Source organism: Cylas formicarius, unplaced genomic scaffold (genome assembly GCF_029955315.1).
Source record: "Cylas formicarius isolate icCylForm1 unplaced genomic scaffold, icCylForm1.1 PGA_scaffold_3__17_contigs__length_32017465, whole genome shotgun sequence".
In the NCBI taxonomy this organism is placed as follows: domain Eukaryota; kingdom Metazoa; phylum Arthropoda; class Insecta; order Coleoptera; family Brentidae; genus Cylas; species Cylas formicarius.
In genome coordinates, this window is record NW_026844326.1 from 6,702,007 (window position 1) to 6,722,719 (window position 20,713).

At 31.9% G+C, this 20,713-nt stretch overlaps 1 protein-coding gene across 4 annotated transcripts in view; it reads left to right on the forward strand.

The window, feature by feature from the left end:
- The window catches only part of LOC132700154 (serine protease persephone-like), a 33,962-nt gene that overhangs the window by 9,179 nt on the left and 4,070 nt on the right, over positions 1-20,713 (forward strand). For 2 of the 4 annotated variants that reach the window (XM_060667303.1, XM_060667307.1), the window contains one exon: positions 20,524-20,657. In XM_060667303.1, coding sequence (XP_060523286.1) covers positions 20,524-20,657 — 134 coding nt within the window. Of the gene's footprint in view, positions 1-9,213; positions 9,485-20,523; positions 20,658-20,713 lie in introns of those variants that run through there. The other 2 variants (XM_060667305.1, XM_060667304.1) reach the window with 2 other exon arrangements.

The window sequence follows — 20,713 nt, forward strand, 5'->3', positions numbered from 1 at the left end:
ACGACATGCTGATTAACAACTCATACCCAAGTAGGTTGACTAAAAAATTGTTATATAGCACGACCCCACTAAAAGCTCCAAACCCGCGGAACACTGTCGTCCACTCAGATAGCCCAGAAATGGACGATCAGAGATGTTTTTATTTTTCATTGCCATACATTAAAGAATTAACGACCACACTCACAAAAATTCTGAGAGCACAAACAAATATTAAGATAGCATATAAACAAACAAAAACATTGGGGAGTGTCTTTAGCAAACTAAAAGATAAGGATGAGGTACAAAAGAATTCAGAAGTAATTTATAGCATCCCCTGTAATCAGTGTGATCAGGTATACATAGGACAGACATCGCGAGTACTTAAAGGTAGAATTACGTCACACAAGAGTGATTGCAGACTCAATAAGAACACCTGTTCATTAGCAACACACTCTAACCAAATGAATCACGATGTTAACTTTGTTGAAACAAAAATTCTCCATAAAGAAAGCAACTACAACAAAAGAGCAACTTTGGAAATGGTGGAGATCTTCTTGGAACCGAAATCGGTCAATAAAAGATCTGACATTGATGGCCTCAGTGTGATCTACTCTAATGTCTTAACTTTACAACCGACCGTCAATCGAATTGCGTTTGCTGATAATAGTGTCGTCACAATGTAATTATAATTTAGAAAAATAGTCCCAAGCCTCTATACATTAGGTGCCTTGTAAGCAAAAAGGAGGTAACAAAAGGGAAAAAAAAGAAAGGAAAAAAACTGGACGGCTGGCGGTAGTCATACGAATAAAACCTTTCCATCATTTGCGTTTTGCGTTTGAAGTAAAATTCGTTTAAATAAAATGTAATAACAATTTCGCCTAGATGGCTGCCCTCGGTTATAATAATTAACGGTCGTATTTGATTCTTTCTGTTATCCGGATGAGTTTGGTGTTGGCCTATAATGGCACTGTAGCAGTAAGTACTTTAACTAGAAGACTTTAGTATTAAATAACTAAGAGCCGCTTTCATATTGTAGCCCCTGAAGAAGAAAATAAACATTTTCGAAAGCTTGGTGTAGCACAAAAGCCTTTTATTTGAGCCCTCATCAGGACCGATACCCCAATTAACTAAAATTTGTTGTTCAACTAGCCGGTCACGACTACCGTTTTGTGTATATATATATATATATATATATATATATATATATATATATATATATATATATATATATATATATATATATATATATATATATCTATATATATATATATATATATATATATATATATATATATATATATATATATATATATATATATATATATATATATATATGTATGTAAGTTTCAGAAGAAAACTAATTACGTAATTGTACCTTGTGAAAAAAAGCCTATCCAGAGCAGTTGCCACCTTTATGATAACTTTCAAAATCACTCTGTATCTAGAAATCCAATATAGTGGCGATATTTCTGTTTGTGCTATTTAAATTTCAATAAAAAGTAGCCTTAGACCACACAAGCCGAAGCACGCTAGCTTTATTAATTGGGGAGATACGCCGTAAAACCATCAAAATTGGGACCCACCGTACAATAATATAAATATGGTGAAATTGGTGAATTTTGGACACACCCTCTAAGTTGTAAGTTTATTGTCAATATCAATTTTTGTATTTCAGTCTATCATAAAGGTATCGAAATCAATCAAATTCATTGATTAAAATAATGTTACTTCTTCGGAATTTTTATTATTTTTTTTTGTATACTTAAAAGAAGAAAGGTAGATGCAGTGTTGAAAGTTATTCTTTAAAATAAACATTTTTTGAGATATGAAAGGATGCCGCAGTAAAAGCGACCGGCTCCGTAGAATGAGCCTAATGAAGTGTTCATTATGGAACACGGAAAGGAAATATTTTAATGCATGTAACAAAGAATAATATTTGATATGTCTTTTTACTTAAAATGGGGACTTACACCGCAGGGCGTGCGACAAAAAGATTCGAGAAAAAAGCTTGAAAATCAACTTGACTTTACTCCGTTCGCTAATTGGTTTGTGGAATTATGCTTAATAATTAAGGCCTCCTACGTGTACGATCTAGGCCGTAATGCAGCGGTTAAATAATATTAACAGCCTACACTTGGCAGGTGTAAGTAGTTTTTGTAATTTGTTTTTTTTAGCGGCAAGAAATTTGAAATTACCGGCGCGTAGTTTTCTATCATTTTATAATTGAGTTTGATCAACTATCTTGGGCATAATCGAAGGTCCTTTAGTTTTCACTTTTGTGCTATTAGTTATGTTATAAGTATATCCGTTTTGTTGGTTTATGGTTGGTATACTTTTATAATGTTGTTTTTATTCTTCAACCTTAAAATATATACCGAGCGTCAATAAAATTACTAAGCAATGTATAGCTCTGGCAAAAATCTTGAATAAATTTGAAATATATTATGTAATTAAAGCATTTTGACATGATATAACACATTTATTATGACAATTGAATAGCAATTCCGGTTTTATGGGAACCAAAATCAACTTTCTTATTTAAATGAAACACCCTGTATAATTTTTCCATTTTTGTACCCTACGTAGGAAATGTTCTTTATCTTGTTTCGATAGCCTCTAATAGTTTTGGAGATATTATAATGCAAAATTTTCAATAAGTCATTTTTCCTCAGGCAATTGGAATATTTTAATCAAAAAAATTACAGATAGAGTACTTTTTGTAGGAAATGGTTTGATAAAAGTGACAAAACAGACATACTTACGCTTTTACCTGAAATTCATTGAAAATTGATAATATTTTTTGAGATATTTGCGATTTAAATTTAAAAGTCAAACTAAAATCAAACGGTGGGATGCCAAGTACATTTTTTCTGTATAAAAAAACAAACGAAGCAAACATTGATAGTAACAAATAATAAAATAAAAAGAACGGTTAGGTATTTAACAATTTTTAAAAAGAAACATGCAATCGGCATATTTTTAATATGTACTTTGACGAAATAAATAAAAAATTCTCAAAATGTTATGCGGTTATTGTACGCCTCTTGCACAATTTAGGGTGTCATTTCCGAATTTTGTTGAATTGATACGTCCTGTGAGCTGATGTTCGGATTATCTTCTTCAATATTTAATGCCTCCAGAGTATTTTCATTCTCTTCAACATATACGTCCGAATACTACGAAACTAAACTTCTTTCAGGCAACTAAGACCGTTGCACAGCCTCATATATATATATATATATATATATATATATATATATATATATATATATATATATATATATATATATATATATATATATATATATAATTAATATGAAAACACGATAATGAATAATCTGCACGGGGGCATTAGTTCACTTCGCTATTGAACAACAACAACACATTAAACGCTTTGTATACCCGAAACTGTTAGTTCAAAGTCTACAACACTCTAATCTATTCAGAATCGAAAAATGTCTTCAGAAAAACGAAAGTATATAGTGATTCGTTTGTTTCATATTTGATAGGCGTAGGTGTTATCCTCATGAAACTTCCTCATGAAAAATTTCTTTTCTGCTTTTTCTTCAATAAATATCGGCAACCGTCAAAGGCAGACTAATAGTGTTGATTGCGAATTTTCCTCATATGTTTGTTGTGAAAGTTTTAATTTGCATCCCTTGTGAAACTATCTTCTTTCGGAATTTTTCGAACAAAAAAAAAAGGTTCATCGGAATTCATTCGGCGAATCCATCTTTTGCATTGGATGTTGTGTTCCGCCATTCGTGATCTTTGGATTTTACCTCTCACTATGTGTTTCTTATGTTCTTCAATTTAAGCTTTAAAGGTCGTTATGTTTTTCCGATATGTGAACCATATTTCCCGAGTATTTGGTACATGCACTATTTCTCCCTAGTCGATTTTGCTGGCTTTGTTGTTGTAAGTATTCTGCTTAATATCGTTCCGGATTTGAATACCGTTTTAACATCGTATTGTTTCGGTATTGGGCAGATCGTTTCTTAAATTCCCTCCACGTATGGGATCGTCAATGAGAGAGGGAGAGAGTATGCACTCAACATCGTTCTGCTGTTGCTCTGCGTTTACAGTTGGATGTTATTTTACATATTTTTGAGTGAAGCAAATTCTGCTTAACTCTCTTGCGATTGCTCTTTTGCATCTTTCATATGGTGTGCTAGGTTGGGGCGGAATCTCAGAAAATTATTTGAAAAATCTCATTCTCGATTTGCTTTTTCGTTTTCATATCTTGAAGGACATCGAAAAGGGCGGAATTTATTTAGACAAAGTAGACCATATATATAACATTAGAAAGTAGCATTTCCCAAAACAAGTTTAAAAACTTAAAGGATATATAAATACTTTGCTTAGCGATTTTTAATATGTTACGAACCAGCCTAAAAGAGGAACAACATGTAAATAGATTTAAACTGAGGTGGACGGTTGAGATAGGTACCAAAACGTTCGATGAGCTAGATAAAAAGAAAAAAAAGGTGATCACAGATGAACTAGATCGTGTATTCTAATCAAACTAATTGGAGATTATATTACATAAATTTATCTTTGCTGAAATTCGAAATAAACTCTACTCAACAACATGGTTTTTTATACGAAAATATCATGTACCACGAGCTTATTTGTACTGTCTTATGTCTGTTACTCCCTGAACAACCTAGGTCAAGTTGACGTTATATACACTGACTTCCACAAAGCGTTTCACCAGATAGATCATCACTTGAAAAACATTTGGTTTCTCTGATTTGTTGATTTCAGTGAATCGTCGACAGTTCGTTAAGATTGAGGGCTTTAGTTCCTTTTGTTCAAACTTCTGGTGTGCCTCAAGATTCTAACCTTGGACCAATAAAACCGGCACAAACCGCATGACTCTCCGGGCCAACATCAATATTGTCAGTCCGTGGTGTACTAAAAATAAATTGCATCTTAACATCAGCAAGTGTAATGTGGTTTCGTACCACCGCACAATAACTCTTATAGTCTTTGATTACAGTGTGGATGGTAGTACCCTGACTAGAATTGCCACTGTAAAGGATCTGGGGATTTTATTTGACCAGACGTTCTCTTCTGTACCTCACATGCTTATCCTGATAGCGGAATTGATCATGATCTTCTTCTGAGAAGGTTCGCTTTACTGCCTCTGAGCTTGCGCAGCTATTTGCAATATGTATCATTTCTCTACAAATTAGTTCATCCTGGAATCGATTCATTTGGAACAATTACGTTTTAATGTGCCGCGGCTGGAAGGGAGATATCAATCAACTTTCTTATCGCAGTTACCCGGATCCAATATCTATTTTCAAAACCCTATTTCCAATATGTGTGTTACCTTCAACAAACTATCATCGCACTGTGATTTATATTATCATGGTCTCCAGGCGATGTTTGGGCAACTTAGATTGGCGTCGGGTTATGTGTACTGACAAGTTTTATCGTTTTCTTTCTTTTGCTTTTTCGGGTCATGTTACCTGTCGGAAATAAAGTGCTATTATTCAGAAAGATAAACATTGTCATCGAAAAATTAAATAAAACAAAAATTTAGGGAATTTTCATATTATTGAACCACCCAAATCAAGCATCATAAGGATTCGGGACTATTTCCATGTGCAGTTGAATCATAAAATTACTAATTTTCAGTTTCAATACATCTGCATAATATATGAATAGACCAAAACTATCTAGTGTGCTTTTATGCTTCAGCATTCTGAGTTTTATTTTTGTGCCAATAGGAATATGTTGAATAGTGTTATATCTTTAAATCATCTTTTCACATTCTTAATTGTAAGGAACTCAACCTGATCCCCGTATTTTTTGTACGAGAATTTTCTTTTTTTTTCTTGGGTATTCCTTTACGGGAATATCAAAAACTCTCTCAATACGTCTGGAAAATTGTTAATTAATTAGTATTCTAAAGGACTTAGAAATTGCGAGACAAAGCTTACTACAATCATGTTAAGGCTGTTTTGTTTTTAACGTCAAATAAAACACTCTCTGTTATAAAGTACAATGCCAAATTTAATAAAAAATACTAACTTCTGTGGCTGTTGTTAGGTTTTAAAAGTCTAAATTTTATCTGGACATTTTGACTTTAGCTAATTTTTATGTACATCAGTGAAATTTTTTTGTGCTGCATCTAGGTCAGAAATGTCAATGTCGCTCTCAAAACTGTCGCCAGAATTTACGCTAATGATTTTTCTATGAATATAATTACTCCAATATTATTCAGAAATATGTTGAGATGCTTCGTCTATTAAGGAACGCACACATTCTGTATCGAAATCGGGGTTATTCAATGGCACATATTGCTTTACCTGATTCCACACCATTATGATAGGGTTAAGCTCACAGTGATACGGTGGTAAACTTAAAATATGTATCCCCATATTCGTAGGTATTTCTTCAATTTTGTATTTGTCGTACTCATTTCGCCATGCGTGGGTCAACCAAGAAAACGGTTTTTTCTCGAAAAACCAATCTTGAATTTCGGCTGCTTTTCCATGAGGTCAGTGGATGCCTATATTTATAAGAACGATAGCAAGCGTTATTCTATTAAGAATTAGCTACTCCCCAAACCATTGCTTGAAATATTCGGCGCTCATTTCATCGTGATAATCGTCGTAGCCTTTCTTTTCTAAGAAAACTCCTGTATGAAGTAGAACGAAACACGGACCTATTTTCTATGTGCTTTAAGACGACCTGTTGTTAAATCCTTCAAATATTGTATTCTAATACCAAGCATAATTAATCGTACGACCCCCATTGACCTAACTCTCATATTAATAGATGATCTTACCATTTTGCTGGTGATATTTCTTGATCGACCTTAAATACTCGTGTCCCTAATTAATATTGTCTGTTCTCCCTATCATTATATATTTGCCACCACATTTCACGTATTATCTTTTATTAAGCTACTTAAAGAAAAACTTCGCAAATCCTTATACCCTTGAATAATTTTATAAATTGCATTTAAAGTTGGCGAAATGTTAAAAAAAAAATATTTAGAAACAATTTTTCTGAGCAAACTCTTTAAAAAAATGCCATTCTTCTGTTCCGCTGCTTCCTTGATGTTAAAAATTCTTTTTTCACAAACATCACTCAGTTTTGATGCGCCACTCGCAACTGCACTTAAACTCAACTTTTCATCATTCAGTAAACAGCAAATGATATTAAAAATTACAATGGAACATAAAATGAAAGAAACATTTCATATTTGCGAATATTATAATCCATTTGAAGGGAATTGCTCATTTCAGTGGTAACTTTATTTTGAGTAGAGCGCAAAGTCGGTTAAATCAGCGAACTAGTAGCATTTATTCCACTGATTATGATGGTGAAAACAGAAAACAATTGAATGTAGGAATGGTTTAGGAAAAAATGAGTTAAATTTATTATTTTTAAATGGAACACCCTGTATATTTATTAGTCTAACGTTCGAAAATTACTAACAAAAAAGGTCATATGTAATATTAGCTTAAAATTAAAAATAACCGAATTATCAGACTAGATGGTTGTGAGTGGTTTTTGAAATAAAACTCAATTTTCCTCTTATCGTTTTATTTGAGCTTAGGAAACAATAATAATAAGACCAATTATTTCCACGTACCAAATAAAAAACTAGTTGTCAAAAAATTAGTTTCATTTTGTTAATTATTAGTATTGTTATATCAGTTGTTATCAAAAATTTAAATTAATTTTACTGTATCACTTATTAAAAAATCGCTTTTAACATGAAGAAAAGTGCGGCATAATAGACGGTAAGGGCAAGGGAACGATACATTTTTTTTCTCTCCACCATGTAAACATAACCTGCAATTTTCGCTGTAACTGAAATGTGCATTTTGCCTAAGTTTTTATATAAAAATAAAAATAAACAATTAAATAAGTAAACAAATACAATCAATTTATTAAAATGAATGAGATTAATTTCATGCAATTTCATGCACTGAGATAAATCATTTTTTGTGAAACTTTCTTTAATCTTATTATAAGTAACTAATAATTATAATAAGTAACCGAAATCAGCTTTTTATACATGAAAATGGTTCATTGCTTTAAATTTTGAATATAATAATGACAGTAATAAATTAATGCATGCATACAATATATAAACCTACAATTTTTCTGTGCCTTTTTTCTTTAGGAACTGTTTTTACTAAAAGTGGAAATTGGTGTAGTTGGATATTTTAAAGTACTGACAAATTAAATTTTCCAAATTCTGGAATTTATAATCTAAAAAATCATAATTATTAGTCGAGAGAAAATTAGTAGCTAGTACTTCCCCGAAGGCCAGAAGTTCGTTTCAGCTTTAAAGTTTGGTGCGGTATAAGTGTTTCTCGCATTGTTGCTGAAATTCTTGGTGGTTTTCTAGATGAGCTTGACCTTATAAGTAGACAGAATCTCCATTTCCAACAAGATGGCGCACCAGCTCATAATTTCATTTTTAACAATAAATGGATTTCTTCAATTGGACCTATTCCTTGGCCTCCTAGGTTACCAGGTATAACTCCACTTGATTTCTATTTGTGGGGTTATTTAAAGCACGAAATTTATAAGGAATGATACCAACATGTTGACGTTTTAAAATATGTAAAAAGAGAAAAAATAAACCAGATAGATGTTAGAACAATATTAAAAGCAAAGGCATCAAAAAAACATTCTCAAAAACGTATTGAAATAGGAGGTGCTGTTTTTCAACACCTCTTAAAATAAATTTAATAGTTAATCATATATTAATTAGATTTTTTTTTTAAATTAGTTTTATTTCGCAACCACGCGTCTAAAAAAGTACTGATAATTCGGTTATTTTCAATTTTAGGGTTAATATTGCATATGACCTTTTTTGTTCAGTTGGTGATTTATGAACGTTTGAGTATAGAAAATACAGGGTGGTCAATTTGAAAGGAGTACATGTTCCTCATTTTTTCCAAAACCCTGCATTCAATTGTTTTTCTGTTTTCACCAACGTAGTCAGTAGAAAAAATGCCGCTAGTTTGCTAATTCAATCCATTCAATATATTTTTTAAATCCATCTCCACATGACACAAAGGTATCTTTTGGGTTGAACCGGCTCTGAGACAGGTATACGATAGTCGTCGGTATACGTTGTGCCGCTTTCTCCCATTTGAAATGCATTGTCAGTGTGACTTCGACTATAGATACAGTAGGTCAAAAGCTAACGATTCCGGCCTGGAAACAGCATATCGGCGCACTATTGGACGTTTACTTTAGCCGGTTCATTTACTCAAAACTTGTTTATTTAAAAACGCTTTTGGCTTTAGTTTATTGTAAGCTGTCGTCATGACAACGGCGGATAGTCACTCGACTCCTCTCGCGTTGAGTGAATTACGTTTTATTATGTGACCATCGGGTCGCGAATATTTCGTATACACCTGAGGTGCATCTAGTATAAAAACAATGTTAAATTTCAGGATAGTCGTTTGCGGTGTGTTGTGCATATCCCGAAGTTTGTGTTTTGAGTCCATTGACGGTAATGGTAAATACGACCGTTTTGTTTCCTCTCATTAACTATACGTTTTTTAATTAAAGGCAAAAATTAGTGTCGATGTAATAGTAAGGTCATAATACTCCACACACGATCAGTTCACATCCTGATTGGGTTTTAATCGAAGTGATAATCCCGACAATTTAAAATATAATTGCGTTTTAGATACGTCTGGGTAATTCTCGACATTATTTGTAATTTTTAAAAACACGATTTATCAAAACGCGATTTCGTTGGGAATTCTAAAGATTCGTCAGATGGAATTCCGGGAAGATCGTTGGCTGTTTGCGGAATGGGGAACTTGTGACGTCCGAAAAAAAGGGAAATCCTCGTTTCACTCAAAAATCCGTCAATTAATGGCCTTGACTAAAATATAAATATTTCTAACCAATGTTATGTATTTATTTATTTATTTATTAAAATTTGCAAAAATATAATCACCTATACAGTGTGTCCCACTTAAGAAGACACTAACAATTTTATTTGAACTGGATTTTTAATTCTGATCTAATAATCAAAATAAATACATACTTTATTTAGCATAAAAGCTATAACAAAAAATAATTTCATTTATATTGAGAATGTATCTGCTACCAACAAAATTGAAATATTCAAAAATTCAGCCGATACATAGTTAAATATAAATATATTACTTTTTACTTTACGATTAATAGGTGACTTTTAAGTAAAATTAATGTTTACCCCTTCAAAGTGATCCCCTCAAATATAATACACTTGTGCCATCGTTTTTTCCAATGTTTGAAGTACTTCTGGCAAGCTCTTTCTGGCATAGCCTTGAGTTCTTCCAGCGATTTTTTCTATATCTCCTCAGTCGTTCCAAACCTCCTTCCTTTCGTGGATTGCTTGAGTTTTATGAACAGGAAAAAGCCACAGGGGGTCGTATCCGGTGAATATGGTGGCTGAGGCATGATTGTGGTTTTGTTTTTGGTCAAAAAGTTTGACACAAGCAACGATGAGTGAGCAGGTGCATTATCGTGATGCAAAATCCATGAATTGTTTTCCCACGACCTTGTGGTAGGAACTCTTGATGTACTCCGTGAGAGACAAAAACAGTAAGCAAAACCTTGACATTTGATCGAACTTTTTTCGGTCTTGGCGTTCTGGGTTCTTCAATTGGGACGACTGGGCTTTGGCTTTAGACATGATTTTTCATCATTCTAACAGTTCATGAGCGATGCTCTTTCGACGGTCCTTTTGTTCAAAATTAAGCACTTTTGGAACAAATTGTTGTTGTTGCACGTTTCATACCCAAAACGTCGTAATAAATTGTATGCAACGAGCCAACAAAGATGCCGACGTCTTCAGCCATTTGTCTAATAGTGATTCGATCATTTTTCAACACCATTTTTTTAACTTTTTTTACTTACTTCAACGCTTTCATCAGTTAGTTATTGCTATGCTGGGGCGTCCAGAGCGAGATTCGTCATCGGCGTCTTCTCGGCCACCTTGGAACAGCTTGCACCACTTATAAACCTTTTCAAATGTTTCGCAGGACCGTATTCTATTTTTTACACAACATTTTATGCAAGTTCTTTGTTCCAGCAGAAAATCGTCAGCACACAAATCACGTCTAACGCCTCTGTCTCACAAAAAAGTAAATATGTAAACAGGCTGAAGCTGTGAACATAACAAAAAAATAATATCGAAAATCGATAGCCCCCCAATTACAAAAGTCACCTTACTTTTTGAATACGCGGCGTATATCTATTCCATTTCAGAATTGCGCGCATTGCTCTGTTCAAGAAATACATTATTTAAACTGTAATTAAAATCAATTTTATTTTTGAACATCTGAAAGCTTATCTGAAAGCACTTATGGGTATTAATCTTTAATTTGTTTCGGTAAAACTATCTAAGTACTTTTAGAACAGCACATTCAAAGAAGGCCTAATAGTTATGCAGCGGCAACGTTCATAGTGACTTTCTGATTCTTAATCTGTAGCTCACAGACAAAAAGTAATTTGCGTGTCATTTGACGAGAAATCAATGCTTCCAGACTGGACTTTATTCAAAAAAATGCAATATGCAAATAGGGAACAAAAAGCAAAATTAAAATGCAAAGAAAAAGAATTTCAATGTTTTTTTTTGTTAGTTTTGGGTAGTAGGTGGTTTATAAGTGGTTATGTCACTCAATCATACCATAACTGAAAAATAAATAATAATGTTGCAGTTAAGTTGGACTGTAGCAACTGTCCATCTTTCTATTAAATTGGAAATTTATCAACATTTTAAGGTGATATTACTAACACTTAAATAAAATTTGTATAGCCATTGGATTTCCGTTAGTAGTCATTTATTTGCAAATTTTGATGTTGCCTCTCCTGTCAGACTTATTAATAACTTATTTATTGGTACTATGACGTATTTAGAAGGAAAAAAAATGTTGTGCGACTTATTACTTTATTTTTAATAACGCATCATTCGTTCAGTGAGTACCATGGAGAAATACAATATATATGTATGTATATCGTTAGAAAATATGAGGCAGTTTGAATTTAGGAAGAAAGAAAAGATGTCGTGTAGGAAATGAAATTAGGAATGTATATGTTATTATATGTTCAAGGAAAACAAATTAGGTTATGAAATTAAAGTTCGCAGTCATTCAAATATTTTGTGTGTATTTTAGGAAATACCATTCACAGAATACTAAAAAGATATGGATACCGTCCATATAGATTTTTACCTGTTCAAAATTTAAGTTGGGAAGAGAAAAGGTAAAGACTAAAATTTTGTTTACGAAATCTTAAGAAACATACGGGAAGAAATTTATAATGAAAATATTATTTACATATAAAGCAATGTTTGACACATGTTTATTATGACACATTAGTATGCGAGAGGAACCCGTAGCAAACATCAAGTTGTTTTTAAGTGCCTCTTTTCATGTTTGGTGTGGCATGCTAACAAATAAAATTATAGTATTATTTTTGAGGGAAATTTAAATGGAATTAGATAGGTACTTAAGTTTTCTTCAAAATGAAATAATGTGCTCCGTTCTATAATATGAAAAATAAAATAAAACAAACTATCTAAATGATGGCTGGCTAATAGCTCCGATCTCAATCCACTAGACAGACAGACCAGTAAATCTGAACAAACTGCGTAGGAAATAATCAAAAATATTCAATTTTACATAAATAATAATATAATAATAGTTATGAGATTACTAAATTAAGTTAACCTCTTATGACATTATAGTTGTGCGAAAAATTTAAAGAAAAAGTTTATTTTTGTCCGCCATTTTTGAAAAGTAATTGATACAAATTAGAAATCACACCCATATCATAGAAATTTGCAAATAAATGAATATTGACGGAATCCATGGCTAATAGATTTTATTTAATTACTTTTTCTTGAGTTCACATTAAATAGATAAAAAAACACATTTTTGTATTTTTTGTAGTTTTGTGGTGCAAAATATTCGCCAACAAATAATTAAAAGTGATTGGATTTGAATTATTAGAAATGAAATCTCAATTAGAAGAAAATAAATCCTAGAAGAATAAAAACCCTATAACTATATAGTAACCTAACTTTCAATAATACCTGAAGGCCCTCTATCGTTCTAAAATATTTACAACCCTGCTGTGTTGTCAATTATACATTTTTCTTTGCAAGTTTCTTTATTCTTATTTCTTAAGGTTTTGGAAACAAATGGCATACAAATTAAGCAAGATATTGCCACGTTGATGTGATGACAATAGTAGCAATAATAAATGGTCTTTATTGGTAAAAACCATTATAATAATTACAAAATGAAAGATAGAAATACAGAATAAGAAAAGGAAAGCAAGAAAAATAATGATGCCAGAAAGAAATAACCTTCTTCATCATTGCTATTGCTATTCGTACACTTAACCCGTAAAAGTAAAACTTCACTTACATTAGGGTGCAAAAGTTAAAGTAAATCTGTCACATAGTTCACCGCATATCTAAATAATTCAAATTTACTTTGCCGTAAACTATTTTTTTATTTTTCTTATTAGGTGTTTGATGATATCATCACTATGAGAAAATGAAACTACCAAATCTTATTGGTAAATTCTAAAGTAACATAATTTGCTATTAAATGATGTGCAGTACTAGGCAAGTAATTAACTCTTTAACTACCTATCGTTTAATTTTTTTCTAATAAGTCCCCCCTTAGTCTTTAAATTTAGCTTTTCTTTTAATTTACCAGACAGGGTAGGTACATTTTGGAATGATATCTGGTTTCGAACTGGTAACTGTAATATGATAGAGGGTTCCCTAGTGATATGTCAATACTGAGGAGAAACTTTACATGCCCGTATGTTGTAAACGTCTTATTTTTTGAGATTTTTGTGTTTCCAAAAAGATTTGGTGCGCCACTGACATTTTTTCATGCGAATATTTGCTTAGGATTGGTCATTTGGTCATAAAAGTCATTTCCAGCATACCGTTCTTGATTAAAATTAGTAAATATGAGGTGCTGTATTATTGAATTGCACACTTTGAAAGTCTCAACCATAGAAAGGAATCTAAGCTATTGATATCAGCAGATCTCGGCGGCCATTGTTGAGATCTCGCGTGCCACCGGTAGAAATTAAAAAAAGTATTGTGCCATAATTAACATCTGGAATGTTTATTTATAGATAATATAAAAAACATTTGAAAACTTTCCCCCTGTATTTCAAAAGTTAAGACGTTTAAGGCGTATGTTGAACACTCTATATATGAAATCTGTTTATTTTTACGCAGCAAGATCGCAACAACATTCAAATAATGACGATATAAACTTACAAATTTGCAACAAAGACAAAACGCTAGAGAAGTAATCAAGCAGGTTAACCAATTTTAAATTATCGCACGTCACCTTTTCCACCCGGAAAGTAAATAAGCAAATTATAGTAAACTAGACTTTCCACCGTCCGATATGTGGTCAATGTCAATTTGATTTAGCCACTTAGTTTGATCGTAAATCCCAAAAATTCTATACTATACATGCCAAATACTTAAATTTATTGAGATAATCTTTATCGGTAATGCAGTGTTATGTACATGATATTGAACAAATTATATATATACAAATCTTCTGGATTCCTCCTCCATTTCTTAGATACTAGGGCTAAACAAAGCTATGACAATGTAATTATGTTGAGTTCAGGGCGCTATATCTCTTACACTTTTTACCATCCTAAAAAACAGAATAATTATGCAGTTTTAGCTTTAAAAATCGTGTAAAAATATTTTCATCCTACTCTAATACTAAAGAATTTACATTCTTACATTCTATAATTTTGTCAAAGTGACACTACAGACCTTCACTCTATTCCTGTCCTAATAAATTTAGTAGACATTGTCTCTTATTATGTTTGTTCCAAACGGTTAATTTAAAGATAGCTTTTTATAACTTAAAAATTGTCAGATAATTTTGGTTTTATCTCAAGGATGAGACCCTATTTGACGCTGAAACTGAAACCAGTTTCAGTCAAGCTCTGAGGAAGCTAACAGGATGATTGGCGAAACGTCAGCAAGTTCGACTCAGCAGAAACAGACGCAGGAGGAATTCAGAAGTTTTGTAAAAAGTATTACATAATAAAACAAATTAATGAACAAAATTGCTGTAGACGAGTGCCCCTTTTTGGGTTTATAAGTCTTTGGGACGTTTATAGCGACATTGTTATTTTATAAAAATGGTTCTGTAAACGTTGATAGGTCATTTATAAAACATAATTGGGCAGCGTCACTATTTTTATCATTTATAATGTATTATTAATATGTCATTGATATGTATTTTAAAAAGTATTGGAGATAACCAGCACCTTTGTAGGATTCATTTCGTAGATCTAATTATAGTGGATAGCCTTCTGGCATCTTGATAATGTCATACGCCATTTTCAAGTCAAGATGGTGAAGATGTCGATCGTCCTAATGTGAAGTCCTTTGCTCTTCTTCATTAACAAGTCCATTTGCAAGCGCACCATAATAATACGTTACGCTGATACCTCACCATATCTTAATGCAACATTAACTGAGTTTTAAAAAACTCCAATGTACAAATATTAAAACCATGTCCTAGCAATTGCCGTTTCATAGGTGAGTCAAGACCAACGAACGCATTTTCATATTCCGGTTAACGTTACTATTGAAGGTAGTTTCAGCAAACCAAATGTTGCACAGAAACGTTGGTCTACCTTTATCACCGTAAGCTATTATCGCTTAATAATATTCAATTATCCGCCCAACCAGCACGAAACTTAATGGCTTTCGACCTTGGCAACATTTCTAGGTCGAGAAGTATTCAAATGAATTATTTGGAATAGTTTAAAAGTTTGTTTCAATTTTTCCATATATTTATTCATTCTTTAAAATTGCTTGCCTCCTATTAGTACTAAATGCGCGTCCTAATTTTCTGCGTATGGTATGTTCTAAAGTATAACGTCTTGGATTTTGACGGCTGTTAACGAAATAACCTGCCGACGAGAATACAACCCCTGACTAGTCGGTACTGCTGAACCTTTCGTGAATAGGAATCGGTCATAAGAGATAATCTCATTTCCCTCCTTTAGTTTCGTCCCCCTCAAAAGCAAGCAGGTGCAGAGTAGAGTGAATGCGAGCCAGTTTCAGCTCTGAAGAAGTCAATAGCGTTGGTGGAACGTCAACAAGTTGGATTTACCAACAATCCATGTAGAGGAATCGTACACATTTTTTACAATTTATTTTGCATCTAATGAATGACATGTGATTTCGACGATATAATGCAGAAATTAGGGATATACTCGTAAGAAGTTTTTTCGTCCCTGTTTTGTGTGTTTGTAACTTATACGATGCCATTATTAAATTTTTCTATTATTGGCAAATATCAGTTAAAACAAAAATGTAATAAAAATGCAATGCAAGTATAACTTGCGTAAAGTCAATACTAGTACCGCATTTATTGAACCCAAGATAAAACAATGAAACATTCAAAAGGCACAATGGCTATCACATAAAATTCTTTTTCTTTATTTGATTTTTACACTTTGGCGAAACTATTCATTGTTTGTGCAATGATAGGCAATACTAAATAGCTGTGTTTCTCTGTTGTGTCTTACAGGTACATTTAATTAAAGTTAATATTATATAAACCTGAATATTCACTGGCTTAAATAGAAATCAAAAATAAAAATATTTTCTACGACTTTTCAAGGTTTGAATATTCATTCTATAAGCTGTGAGACGTGAAAAGCGCTTCTGCACTCTTTGATGAGAGGACTACAGAAGCGTTTTTTCACTGCGTGGTATTCGAGAAATCGTCCAAGTGTTACACCCCGATCTTTGAGTGGATGAAATAAGCAAACATGCGCTCTGAATCCAAGGATTTGTCAATCAATTCAACAAGCAAAAGTAACAGTAACTAATAACCAAAGCCAACCAAAGTATGTTAGTCTACGCGAAATTCACTGTCACCTTAAAATATTACGGTCTAAGACGGTTCAGTGGAAAACTTGCTGGACTCCTGCGGAATAGAAAATTGGAAAATTTTTGCTATCGGGAGAAATCAAATGGCTTTTTTGTTGTTGAATTTCCCAGAAGAATTTCCGCCAGTGAACATAGGTAATTTTAGCCCCAACTGACCAAAAGAAAAACGTGTAGGTATGGATTTAAACTAACCTTTTTAATAGGCAAGGAAGAATAATAATTAGTGCCACCTTTATATTTCATTTATCATTCCAAGATACCTAGTTTTAACTAACAACTAGTTTTAGAGTGGAATTTTTTTAAGATGATACCCCCTGTGTATTATAGTATGTGTTTTATTTAAGGTTTATGATAACCAAAGTGTCGGCCGTAGTTTTTAATAAAGAATTTGTAACTACCGGAAATTAACTTATGAACGCACATTTTGTGTGGCTTTCATGTGCCTGTTTGTCTTTGAGCTTTTTATTTAATAAATTTTGCTTCAACGATGTGATTGTTATTTCAAAAGTAGGTTTCCATCTCTGATAGAGAAATAGTATACTCAAGAAAAAAAAATTCGATTGGTTTCAAATTTCAGACACCCTGTGTAAATTGGAAAATTTAATCTTGCTACATTAAAGTTTAAATATTGGTCACATGACTTAAGTATTTAACATTAAAATTTGATTACATTTTGTCAAATTTTATTTAATTATTTAAAGAGCACAGAAGGGAATGTCATTTAAAAAATATATACTTTAAAATTTTTCGCACCTTTACATACATGAAAGTAATTTTTAAAAGTAACTATATAATAAACCGCATATATCCCAGGAATATTTTGAAAGTCGGGTATTTAGGTACAAATTTGTGTTGAAACTCAAAATTGTAACCAAAGAAAACTAATAATAAAAATTCCACTAGTAGTAAAACCCAGAGCAAAATTTTATATTTATTTTTTCATTTTTCAATTTTTATCGTTTTAAAAAAGTATTAATTTAACTAAAAAAAAAACAGTACTGCCGTGTCAATACGATTTAATTCACCGGTCCTATCAATAGAGCTGACCCTTTAGTTTACTAGTTTATCAACGTTTTAATTCCTTATTGTCGGATTCAAGATAAAAATGATTATGTGGCACGTAAAGATCACACAGGCCATTTTTCAACTGCTTCTGGCAAATCCAAAAAAGCGCTCAGATTTTGTCTGAGATCTAATTTTTGAGATGTGCTGTAGAGGGTGTTTTCTAATTGAATGTCAATAATTCAGGGGGTGATTTTTGGGTACATTTTTCAAAGAAAACCTCATAAGAACATATGTTCTAAATGTCTTAACTATACATGGTGGTAAAGTTTAGATATTTTAATGAAATTTGGCACACGTACCTAAAGTAACACTTTTCGTACTCTTGATCAGTGTTTCAGAGTAGGAAGTATAAATGTAAAGTAGCACTTTAAAACTTGAGTCTCATTAAACACTGGTGCCACTTCGAGCGTGCGGTACTTTAGTCACGGGTTATAAGAGAGGGGTTTTTGTTGGTGGATTTAAGACTGACTGTATTTTGACGTTTGTCAGTTTTGATGAACACGTCTAATGTCACTCAGTGAATATATTTGTGCAGTTTTGCAAATGAGTACCCAAAAACTATTGCTAATTTAAAAAATTACTGGTATAGAACACGTTGATATACTTCTTTAGTCATTCGTTTATTAAACATTCGCTCGTGATAAAATTATTGTTGTATAATTTACAATTAATATGATATTAATTATAATACACTTTTGGTTATCGTCGTTTTGTTATTATGTGTTATTTGTTATGTATAATTCTAGATTATTTTTCTTTATATAGTTCACAGATTATCTATTTGCTTTGTTTGGATACAGCAATTTATGAAAAATTTGTATGAAGTAAAGGATGAATTAAAAAAAAATTAATGGCAACTCTAGGAGTGAAACAGAATTGGATTTTGAATATTTCAGTACTTTAGGTAATTATTTATAATTTGTATGTAATTATATATTACATATTTTTAAAACACGTTAAAGGTCTGTCTGTTGCTCTCTCCTACAGGACCGACTGATCATGTGCTTTATGGTCATATTTTCATATATATACATTTCATATATAACCAAAACTAAAAACGAAGGAATTATTTATATGTTTTAATAATCAAAATAATAATAAAAGAATCATTCTAGAGGAATCATAATGCCAACATTCTGGTATGATAAAGATATTTCGACAGTTATTCATGTATCACAAGTAGCCAATATTCTAGTTTTTGTACTAGTTCTTCCACCAATTATCTATTTGTTTTTATAATTCAAATAATAATAAAATCATCATCCTAGACCCATCAAGGTGCCAATATTCTTGTATGTCATACCGGTATCACAAGCATATTCTGGTTCTTGTCCTAGCTCCACCATTAATTATTTATATGTTTTTATAATTCATACCTATACCACAAATACTCAATATTCATGTACTACACACATGTTCCTCCACCAATTATTTATATGTTTTTATAATTGAAGTAATAATAAAACAATCGTTTTATAGGGATCAAGATGCCAAGGTTCTGGTATGTTAAAGATATTTCAACAACCATAACTGTACCATAAGTAGCCAATATTCTAATACATGTAGCAGTTCCTCCACCAATTATACTTTTTGATAATTCAAATAATAAAAAAGAATCGCTCTAGAGGGATCATGATACCAACATTACGGTATGATAAAAATATTCTACTATTTGTACTAGTTCCTACACCAAATTATTTGTATAATTCAAATAATAATAAAAGAACATTCCAGAGGGAGTAAAATGTCAACTTCCTCGTATGATAAAGATATTTGAGCAGCCATACCAGTGGCCAATATACCAGTACTTGTACTAGTTCCTCCACAAATTTATCTTTTTTGATAATTCAAATAATAATAAAAGAATCATTCCAAAGGGATCAAACGGCCAATAGGACTGTTTTTTCGTATGATAAAAATATTTTAACAGCCATACCCGTACCACAATTAGCCAATACTGTAGTAGTTGTACCAGTTCTTCTGCCAATTATTTATATGTTTTTATAATTCAAATCATAATAAAAAAATATTTCAACAGCCATATATGTGCCACTACTTATTGTAATATTTATACAAGTTCCTTCACCAATTATTTATATGTTTTTATAATTAAAATAATAAAATAATCATCCTGATCAAGATACCGACATTCTGATATGAAAAAGATATTTAACAGTCACACCAATACCCCAAATATCCAATATCTAATACTTTCACTAATAAAAAAATTAGTCTAGAGTGATCAAAATGCTAAATTTCTGGTATGATAAAGATATTTCAACAGCAATATGCCTGTACCACAATTAACAAATACTTGAACTAGTTCTTTCACATATTATTTATATGTTTATATAATTCAAATTATAATAAAAAAATCATTCTAGAGGGATCAAAATGATAAAGATATTTCTAGAGCCATATTCCAGTACAACGAGTAGTCAATATTCTAATACTTGAACTAGTTCCTCCAGCAATTATTTATATGTTTTTTAATTCAAATAATAATAAAAGAATCATTCCAGAGGGATCAAAATGCCAACATTCCGGCATGACGGGCCTATGTAAACAAGTAAAAGACTGTCCGTTAGCATTAAGTGCTGTTAAAAGAGGGGAACGACACAATTTGGAACGATGCGGTTTTGTCGGATTTGAAGAGGTAAGTCAAAACGGCGTTCCACGTATCCTTGTTGTTTTAGATTTATACTGATTTAG